Source organism: Caretta caretta, chromosome 15 (genome assembly GCF_965140235.1).
Source record: "Caretta caretta isolate rCarCar2 chromosome 15, rCarCar1.hap1, whole genome shotgun sequence".
Lineage (NCBI taxonomy): Eukaryota > Metazoa > Chordata > Testudines > Cheloniidae > Caretta > Caretta caretta.
In genome coordinates this window covers 30,763,659-30,774,584 of record NC_134220.1, presented here as the reverse complement: position 1 = coordinate 30,774,584, position 10,926 = coordinate 30,763,659, and the positions used below count along the sequence as shown (strand labels likewise).

General features: G+C 50.9%; 1 protein-coding gene across 2 annotated transcripts in view; it reads right to left on the bottom strand.

Moving 5' to 3' along the window:
* Window positions 1-3,214: 3,214 nt before the first annotated feature.
* Window positions 3,215-10,926, bottom strand: part of CRYBB2 (crystallin beta B2) — a 119,508-nt gene continuing 111,796 nt past the window's right edge. For both annotated transcript variants that reach the window (XM_048821767.2, XM_048821770.2), the window contains 5 exons: window positions 9,868-9,936; window positions 7,595-7,713; window positions 5,003-5,135; window positions 4,243-4,385; window positions 3,215-3,538 (listed from right to left, as the gene is read on the bottom strand). In XM_048821767.2, the coding sequence (XP_048677724.1) occupies window positions 3,370-3,538; window positions 4,243-4,385; window positions 5,003-5,135; window positions 7,595-7,713; window positions 9,868-9,936 (633 nt within the window). In that variant the 3' untranslated portion in view covers window positions 3,215-3,369. The remainder of the gene's footprint in view (window positions 3,539-4,242; window positions 4,386-5,002; window positions 5,136-7,594; window positions 7,714-9,867; window positions 9,937-10,926) is intronic.

The window sequence follows — 10,926 nt, the reverse complement described above, 5'->3', positions numbered from 1 at the left end:
GGGTGAGGGAACAGTGAGACAGCCGTCAGCATGTCATTGGCAGACACAAATTCAAGCAGTCACTACCTATTCCTGTTCTTCTGCCAGCTACCAAACTTCCCAAGTGTACTTGCCCAGGTGCTATACCCTTTCCTAACCCCTCACTAAAAGCAGGGTTTCATTAAGGATTATCTGCAGCTTCATCATTGGCCGTGGTGTTGGTGGGACTGTACCAGCGGTCATGGTAAGACCTCCACAGCTGGTACAGAATCAGATGCTAAGTCACTCAGTAATCACCCGCCAACCCTGCAATGTCCATCAGGCATAAAGTACAGGTTCAATGGCCACACCTTGCCAGGCTCAGAACAAAGACATGTTGTTGCATTTCTATTCCCGGCTTCCTGGCCAGCACACTCAGAAAGAGCTCAAACATTGATTTTCAACTGCTTGTTACAAGGACGGCTTGAGTTGTTTCAATGCTCCAAGCACCAATCTGACATTTGCACCAACACTCAGGACACCAACACTCAGGGATGGACCTTCCACAAGGTTTCATTGGTCATTTTCGCCTCAGTGGTGGAGACAAATTCCTGGCCATTTTGGCTTTGAGGACAACGGACCAGATTGTCACTGGTTAAAAACACCCACATGCCATGAACGTACCTAACCCTCAGGGCAAACGCCGGAATCCGACTACTACATGTGTTCAGAATTCAGATCCAAGCACAGCAGTGAGTGAGTTCTTAACTCCTGCTGCCCATACCAGGAACTCAGACACTGAGAGATCCAATGGTGCAGGATGTATGCAGAGATGGCACCTGATCTCTGGGATGCTGTGACAGTCTGCTCAGCAGCCTCCACTCCCCCTTACCCCCACCTCAAGGGACGGAGGGCCACATTCAGAGGTAATGTAAGTTAAATCCCCTTTGTGCTACTTACACCCATATGGCTGATGGCTAAGGCAGCGTGAGTGGGGGAAGTTTGCATGCCAAGGCAGTAGTTGCAGGTGTTAGGAGGTGAATTTTATTGCTGGATGGAATTGGTTTCAATTTAGCCCCTTCTTCTGGCTGCTCAGTGCATAAATTACAACAATTTAGACATCAGCACCGTGGGTGTGAGTAGCTGGAAGTGGGGAGGGTTTTACACAACCTCTGAATGGGGCTGTCTGTGTTCCAGTTACCGGAAGAATATGCTGGCATTTTAAGAGCAATTCAAGCTATAGGAATGTGCTGCCTTAATTCTTTTTAGACTATGGGGCTTTCTTGCTGTGGTCCCGATTCCCCCTCTACCAGAGCGCAGCTCTCTTCTGGAAGTTGCCACATGGTCACGTGAAAATGCAGCAACAATCTGAAGCAGCTCCCTTCCCTTCCCCTGCCTCATCCCCACCCACCCAGTCATCTCCCACAGACCACGTTCTCCATTCTCACCCACATGGTGCGATCTCATACACAGCACTTCACCCCCTTCGGCCCCAGCCCCCCAGTCTGCAGGGACAGCAAGGAGCCAGTGCAATCACTGAGTGTTTACACTGCTGCTGGGAGCCCAGCTTTACAGCCAGCTTCAATCAGCTCTGCGGGTTTTCCCTTCAGCTGGGGGAAGGCAGCAAGTAAAACCCAAACACCACCCTCGGTCGCTGGTGACGGGAGGTGGGATACTGTGTTGAACAGGGCCAGGCTCTCAATAACATCTAAATGGTAATGTCACATTAAGCAGCTTTGGGTGAGGCTGTGGTGACACACAGTGGCCACCCAGAGAATCTGGCTTCCTGAGCAAAGACTGCGTGGAACAGTTAGTCTACAAAGAGCTTGTAAAGCATCAGACTAAAAGCCAGGGAGCAGGGGGCTGACTATCCGGACGCCTTGCCCCACACAACACCCAGGGCATGTGGGTTAGTTCAGAACATCCTGGGCTGGTACTATGTCCAGGAGGAACTCCAGAGAGCTTTTATAGCTCTTGCTATTAACAACACTCCTCTGCACGTCTACAGATGCCTGCACAAGCTTCAGTTAAGTCTCACAGCACCCCAGTGAAGCAGGTAATTATTATTTTGGTCCTGTGACCAATGGCAGATGCGAAAGGCCCAAAGAGATTAAGTCAGTTGTCTAAGGCCAGTGGCAGACTCAGAACGAGAACCCAGGAGTCCTGATGCCAGACTCCTTGCTTTAGATAACACAGCTGCCAAGAATTGCCTGGTTCCTGAATCTACTGTGGCTCTTAACTCTGCTGTGAAAGACAGATCCCTACACTTTAACTGGACAAACGGTTTGGTCTGAAAAAAGGCCTCCCCGCCCCCGGTTTGTTTAGAAGCTCTGTTGCATTTGATAACAGCCATGCAATAACGAATACACAGAGAAAGTGAGACACAGAATGAGCTGAGACCGCATCCAGGATGTTCAAAACCTCCGTGGAACACAAGCAAGGAGTGATTCTACATTATTCCATGCTTGGCCACACTTCCTGAGGGAGCCACTAAAGGGGTTCATAGTATTCTCGACTTCATAGTATTCGTTATATGCAATGGGATTTCGTTACTAGGGTAACTGACTGACAGGGCAAAATTCCTCCCTTGTGCAGCCCCTGACATCAATGGCCCGGGTGAATCTGGCCTGTCTTCCAACCCCAGCTTGCTGATCTATGGCACTAGCTAGCAGGAAGATGCTCCAGGGTCGTTCTAGGGGTGGCTGACCCTCTTCCTACTGAAATGCACAAAAACGCAGCAGCAACCAAGCAACCATGCACGCCCATGGCAGGGCGTTCGGGCCCACACCGGGGCAGGCCAAACACCAGAATGGTCTGAGGGCATTGCACAGGCCGGTCAGTCTGCAGAGTCCTGGACAAACTGCACTTCCTGTTGAATTCAGTAGCTCAGACCCCGGAGGGAATTGCTGTAAGCTCTTGGTTTCCTGTCTTATCCCTGCTGGCTGAGGTGTGCTTTTGGGCTCCATGCCTTTAATTCTTAATTTTCAGTCACTGCTGCCCAGGGGTTGGGGTTGGGGGAGGGGAGGGTGACTGACCCGACTCTTAGTGCGGGGCTGGGGGGGAGAGGGGGGTAATGACAAGTGCCTTTGCCCTGTGTTCATGCTGGGCCTCCACTCCACACCCTGGGGTCTCCGAGGCGCACATGGGCTCTGAGGAGCTCAGAGCTAGCAGCCCCCCACCATCACGTCCCCCAGTGCAAACTCAGAGAATGATTTCAAGTGTCTCGCCGCCCCGAGAAAAGAGGTGCCCGACTCGATTGAGCGTTTGAAACTCAAAGCTTTATTCAGCAGCAGAGCGGCATTCCTCACGCAGCGGCATGTGGGAGAGCGAGGCCACTGGGGAACAGCAGCAGGTCACACAAAACTGGTTCCAGTTTCCTTCTCCTCTGGGCACTCAGGAGGGGCAGGGGCTTCAGTTGGTGGGGTGAAAGGCCCCTCGCTGGTGCCACTGCATATCCCGGATGCGCCTGACGGATTGAATCTGGGGGTGCTGGGCACCAAACTCTGAGCTGTCCTTATAGTCCCCCTTTTCAAACAGGTACTGGTAGCCTCTGTAGCCGGGGTACTGGTATCCGACCCAGCTGCAAAGGGAAAGCCCAGCCAAGTCAGAGACTGGGAGAACCCAGGTGTCAGGGAAACCCAGCTGGGACAGCACCCGGTGTCTCCTCCCACCCAGGCAACCCCGCCCCTGTGGGTGGTGAATCGAACTCTGTCCCTGGCCTGGCCGGGGCAAGGGGATGTGGCCGGAGGGCTCTCACTAGCACCATGGCGTCAGCCAGCACTGCCCTCTGCTGTAGAGCCATTAAAGCTCTCTTCAAAGCCTCTGAGTGAAAGGGCTTCCTGAACCCAGAGGAGCCACCACCTTGGGGCTGACCCAGTTTGGGAGCTTCCCTCCTGCCCTGCTCCACCCGACTAGGGCACTTGATCCTTGGCCTCCTCACACACCTCACTGGCCTCAGGAGGCTCCGTGCATCAGGGTAAAAGGTTATTTATTCTCAAGCCCCATTAGCAATATGTGTTCTCCTGCTCAGCTCCAGGCCCAGGGCAGAGGGCTGAGCAGCAGAGATGCTGACTGCAGGACAGCAGTTGTGCCTGGAGTCTAACCACCTGGGTTAGGGTTGTTATGGCGATGCCTGAAACTGGAGACAATCCGGGCTCTAAGGACAGAAGTTGATGCAATCAATGATTCTGTCCCTCAGTTCCTAGATTCCAAGTGCAGGGCAAAGAAGACTCCAGTGCCCAGATCCTAACAGGATCACGTGGACCCATTGTCCCAGGTACTTACGTGCCACTTTGCACCCGCACAGATGACACTTTCTCCTGGTAGCCATGAGCATGGAAGCTGGGCACATCATCATCTATTATCTCAATCTTCTTGCCAGTGAAGCTGGGGTTTTCATAGAGGACGATCTTGTGTTCCTGGCTGTCCTGAAGAGAGGAGAGATGCGGGGTCAGTGTTAGCAACGAGGCCAGGCATCTTCCAGGGAAGTTATCAGGGAGTCGGAGAAGATGGCTCAAGCCTCCAAACAAAACTCAAGTGCAAAGAGAGTGGGCCCAGGTCACCCTAGTCAGGAGGAGCTTTGCCTGCTCACAGGAGGTGGAATGCTGAGTGTGAGCAGACCTGTATAGTGATCATCCTTAGCCGTTCACCAACAAACTTCGGAAGTGGCAGGTTACCCCATAACTGTTCATTCTAGGGTTCCCTCAGACCTTCCTCTGAAACATCTGGCATTGGCCACTGTCAGAGACATGACACTGGCCTAGATGGCCCATGGTCCAACCTAGTAGGACATTTCTTATTTTCCTGCAGACATACAACTTTTCAGTGGAGATCTGTGCACAGGTATATTCACAAATATGGCAACTGCAGGAGCTGCAGGCATTTGAGGACACAGTGACTTGCCTTTTTGAAAAGTTCAGAACAGCTGGTTTTGTCCAGGATTTTGGCTCCAGCTCTCAGTCTGAGGGGACCCCAGAAAAGGCTCATGATTAGGTCTTTGCCTGGCCAGATTATACTGACTGGGGTCTGACATAAGCACTCTCACCACTTTGATGGGTCTCAGGGTGCCAATGGTGTCACTCCTCCGGCTGTTGGTCCAGGAATCCCAGCGGGGATACTCGCCCTTTTCAAACACAAACTGCTCCCCTTTGCCATTTGCCTGTTCGTAGCCAACCCAGCTGGAAAAGAACAAGGTACAAACATTGGAGATAGATGGGCAATGCACCAGAAACCTCCATTTCTGAACCATCCCCAAACTCCTCAGCAGGTGGCCAGAGAAACATCCCTTTTGCTGTTTGCCTGGAGGAATCAGTTGGCTTCCTGGTTATTTATTTACTATACTGGGTGTGTCTCTAAATTAAATGCTAAATGGTATTATACTGTTCTGCCACAATGTGGCAAAGTGTGTAAAATACCTTATTTAAGCTAACCTTAGCTACACCCAACAGGACATTAAAGGATCATATGATGAATACATCTGGTATGTATAAGCAAGCTCTGTAACCAGTCCGTATCTGGTACGGAAGCATGACATGGTGTCAGAAGTAAACTAAGAACAGAAACAGAAGTAAAACAGCTACAACAGTTGCAAACCTAAGGAACAAAGCAACAAAAGTTGCAGGATCTCATCAACCTGCCACTCTTCAGTGCCCCAGAGAACTTCAGCTTTGACAAACCTTCATAATAGACAGATGAAACAATGTTTTGCAAGATTTTGCATTGCTATCAACCTCCACAAAGAAACTCGAGATATAGAGGTATCTTCTTTAATTTATACTATGGGGAAGTAGACAGAGCACATATTTAAATATTTTGACTTTGCTATAGACAGTCACAAAGATGACTATGAAAGGGTTCTGTCTATGTTTGATGCATACGTTATATGTGGTTTAGGGGGGGAGGGATAGCTCAGTGGTTTGAGCATTGGCCTGCTAAACCCAGGGTTGTGAGTTCAATCCTTGAGGGGGCCATTTAGGGATCTGGGGCAACAATTGGGGATCGGTCCTGCTTTGAGCAGCGGGTTGGACTAGATGACCTCCTGAGGTCCCTTCCAACCCTGATATTCTATGATTCTATGAGATGCAGCCTGAGTGCTAAAAGCCATTACTATAAGACTCCTGAGGTGAGCAGAGAACTCCCAGGCTAAAAGGAACAAATTCCTGTCTACATGCATAAGATGTGGAAAAAGTCACATCCCAAGATATGATGCATGTCCAGCCAGAGGCACACGGTGTAATAAATGCATGAAATATGGACAATTTGCAGCTATTTGCCACACCAAAGCTGTCAGGGAGTTGGCTCATATTACAGACAATCCAGAGTCATTGTTTCTGGGATCTGTCACTTGTGATGACACAGAACCTGCCCCGAGATTAAACTGAATATTCATGGCAAGACTATTGACTCAGGAGCGGACATCACAGTCATCTCGAAAGGGACTTACAATCACCTTCAAGCCCCCCCCCGAGCTGAAGTCACCCGGCTCAGCTCTGACTAGCCCTGGAGAGATTCTGATCTACATGGGCCAGTTCACCATGGAAACAACATACAAAGACAAAAACTTGCATTCAGAGTGTATTGGATCCAAGACCAACAACTTTCTCGGTGGCAGCTGTAACAAGCCTAGTGAGAAAGGTAGAAGTCAATGGAATATTTGGCGATACTGGACTTTGGGAAGAAGATCGAATACAAATCAACTTCAGAGACAATACTGAGCCATACAGCGTACAAACACCTCTTCCAGAGAGACCATGGAAGAGACTAGCTGCAGATATAGCCAAGTTCAGAGGACATCATTTCCTGGTCATTGTGAACTATTATTCCAGCTGTGTAGAAATAATGAACTTGAAAGACCTAACATGTTATGATGTTATCAAGAAACTGAAGTGCACTTGTTCTCTATGTTAAAATGATAGTGAGGGATAAGTCTAGGTATGGTACAGCCTGCAAATCTCTCCTTTTAAGCATGCCAGGCACCTGTGACTCTGCTGATTGGTCCAGCTCATTCCATATTGTTACTTTGACTTTATGGGCCAAATTCTGGCAGACACAGTGCATAGGCATTCATCAGAACCAGCACCACCAGCATGGAGCATGTGTTGGCAGCCAGCCCACTGTATCCTAGCTCCCCAAATAACACAAAGCCTGCCCAGCAGCCCCACCCCGCCCCCCACAACAGGAGCTGTCCCAGGGATCTACGGAACAGGGGTGTTATACAGATTTAGAGAGATCCTGTTCCTGACCCACACAGAGAGAGAGCGAGAACTGCCAGCCAACTGGGTGCAGAGCTCCACCCGTGTGAGGTCATTGGAGTAAATACATTCACGAGGGCATCAATGAGGGCTGAGTCTGGCCCAGCATCTGTCAGCCTAGGAGGTGTTCAGGGGGTCTCTTTCCATAACTCCACCCAGAGTTTCAACTGCTGGGACCTCTCCCGGCTGGGGAAGCCCGGGCGGGGGCAGGGGGAGAGGGACGGGACGTCCATTAAGTAACTTACTTCTTCAGTTGATCTTGTTTTACGCTGAACAGTTGTTTCTAAGCCACTATCACAACCTCCCCTCCCCCCGTCTGACACATCTACTGGCCCAGACTCACACAAGTGCTTCCATTCCCACCATCCCATGTGCAAGGTACGTACGGTCCAGAGTGTACTAGGATGGAGCCAACTTTCTCCATTCCCGCCTCCTTCAAATTGGAACAAGCTGCGTTAAGTTCATGGCAGCGACCTTGGAAATTCTCTTGCTCAAAGACGACAATCTGACACCCAGAGAGAGAGAGAGAGAGAACAGCAGCTTAGAAAACGGGGGTTGAAGCCCTGCTGTCCATCCTGCCCGCGAGCACAGGGGTTGGTGCAGGACTGTTCCCTACAGCACGTTCCCTTGTGATTTCTCTTCGCCAGTGTAGGGAGGAGACACTCTGGCAGCCCCATCGATTCTGTTCACACCTGGGATGGTGGAGGTTAGAGCTGGAAAAGCACCATTTACACCAGTCCATTCAGCCCACATCCCTCAGCCAGGGCAAGAGTCTTTGCTGCATCTTCAAGTGTTTGGCCCAGGGCTCCTTTAAAAGTGCCAAGTGACTCCCAGCATGGCCCTGGGGGAGGGCTCTGGATACCCTTCCTGAACTTTGGTTTCTTCCATTTCTCTGAGTTACAAACTACCCCAAAGAACCCACTCCTTGGTCTTGGTCCCTGCAGAGTGTTCTAGGTCTCTTTGGTGGTTATTTGCCCCAAATTATAAAAGTTGGGCCAAATTCAGCCCCGGTCCAACTCCATTATCTTTCGTGAACTCAGAGCAGGCATCACTTAGCCCATTTACCATGGACCTCAGTCATTTTTGTAGCTCTTCTCTGAATTCCCCAACTCAGCCACGTCCTCCCAGCACCCAGATGCCCCGTGCTGAGCCCACAGTTCGCAATGAAATTATCGGCTATGGCTGGGTTTTCAAATTTGTCTGAGCGTCCTCAACAATTGGCTTTCAAGTCACAGATCTACTCCGGCTATGGCAACCTTTCCTTGCCAATGCGATTCAAGCCCCAGCGACAGAGCCCGGGGCTTCGGGGTGGGCGTTACGTACTAACACGTCGTCCGGTGAGCCGGGCTCTGTCCGGTCAGCACACGTTTGTGGGTCAGTGGAGCAGAGAGAGGACAATGTGTGGTGTCTGCACCCGAAAGAGGATGAGGGCTGAGCCAACTCCACTGAAGCCAATGGCAGCCGTTCCAGCCACTTCTGTAGGGGGTGGATCAGGCCCCGAATGAGGGAAAAGTACCTGCCGACTTGAGCAGGATTGTCACCCCGAAGTCAGAGTTCACAGAGTCCCTGGGTCCCAAGATGAGGGTAATGTGAGGTCGGGGCTTTCCCCCTCCCACATACAGGACTCAATCCCTTTTCTAACACCTTTTACTATGCTGCAATGAGACACTGGCGGTTGGCCCGCGCCAGCTGACTCGGGCTAAGGGACTGTATAATGGTGGTGTAGACATTTGGGCTCATGCTGGAGCCCGGTCTCTAGGACCCTGTGAGGTGGGAGCGTCCCAGAGCCCAGACTCCAGGAGCTGGGGCCTTAAAGGTAAACACCAAATACCCCTGGGAGACTTACGATAAAATCACAAGAATTAGCAACACTGAATAGCTCTGACACCACCTTACCCCCCGCCCCCCACCCAAGCCTCCTGAAAATCCCCCTTCCTGGTATTTCTCCTGGCTCTGACAAGTCAGATCCATCAGTATGCAGATCAAAGGAAATGTTTGACACAGTACCGGGCTCAAAGAAGCTAATCGGGGCACTGTCTCATTTCCTTATATACAGGCAGGTTTAGGAATTACTTTTTGCAAAGTGCTGCTGTATTTACATTTGCAGGATTTATATATTTTCCCTGGGGGGGCCCCCCTTAGGAATGGCTGGTCAATAGGTCACTTGCTCTCATGCTTTCCTAAGAGGCCCCAACACCACGGGGAAGGCTTGGAAAGCTGCTTACTACTGAACTGGGAGCAGCTGGAGTGGGGAAGCCTCTTTATTTTGTCCCACAGCTCTGGATCTTGCATCCTGGAGGAGAGCCTTTGGGTGGGGAGGAGGTGAGGGCATTTGGTGCTGCCATGAATGCTAAGCAGCTGCTTATGGGATGGCACATTCCTAACTGCTATATGAAAGGCAGAGGGAATTTTTAGGTACAAGGGCAAGCAGCTGCTGCTTAGGGGAAGGCGTTCTAAGCAGCTCAGCCGTTTGTATTCCAGCCTGCTCCCTCGAAGAGGGGAGAGCACCTCCCGGCATGCACGGAATTGGGGCAATGGATAGGTGCACACACATTTTTACACATACACTCGTTTAAGCTTCTTGGGACCATATCACGGTACAGACTCAGCTGCTGCACAGAGCACTCACCGCACAGCGTTAAGAGAAACGCATACTGACCTTGGAGCTGGTTTGCTGTTGCTTAGAGGCTGGCATCTGATGGTCTGACGCCATTGTGAAACTGAGCACCTGGGAGGGAAACTCAAATGGTTAAACGTTGGTCTTGATCATTATAACCGGAATCCTGTTAGGGTTCATACATCCGCACCCATCCCCCCCCAGCCCAGTGCTCTGCGGCTATCCTCCCCCTTCACTTGATTGGCCAATAAACGCCCGAGGAACCCACTGGAATTACCAACACTGGGGGTTTCTAAGCACGGTTTCCCTTGAATCCAGGTGGAGCAGGCCCAGCGGTGGGGGAGGGCCTCCTTCACCCATCTGAACTGTATCTCTGTGATGGGAAGAATTCCCTGGTGCTGGAATTTGTGCTAAAGCTCTGGGCTTGCATAGAATACAATGATTCATCCAAAGTGGGGAGAGAGACCTTACAAACCAGCTGCAAAGGGATCGTGGTGGGAACAAAAACTACAAACTGCAGCTCCCTGGGTGCTATGGAAAGGCTGGAGGCAAGTGCCTTTTATAGCATTGGTTCTGTATATACATAATTAGTGCTTGCCCAACAAAAGCGAGTGTGCTAACACACGCCACCTTAGAGTCACAAGGGCAGTGCAGCGGGACCCTGGTGCGGGGGCGGGAGTGGACTGGCTTCGCCCTGTAGGACTCTCCAGCCTTCGTACCCCATCAGTCAGAGTCCTGTATTCTTCAGACATGAGTCTCTGGCTCCATGGCAGAGTAAGGAAGGTGACAATCTGTGCACTGACTTGCTTTGGTTTGGGGCCAAAGCCCAGTCCAGGCCCATCTTGCGCCATCAAGCATTACAAAGTCTCCATTGGTTTCAGTTGGGAGTTCAGCTCAGAGCCCCTTCAGCTGCTGGCCAGTCCTTACGCAGGCAAACTCCCAGTGAAATCAAGGGGAATTGACTTGCAGTTGGCCTGAGGAAAGCTTGCATGAGACCCTCCGAATTTTGTCCCAAACAATATTAACAACAATGCAGGAGGGGTGAACCACATGGGCTTTGCCTAAACATTTAAGGGCTTGGCTGAAGCAGTTCAAGTTTGT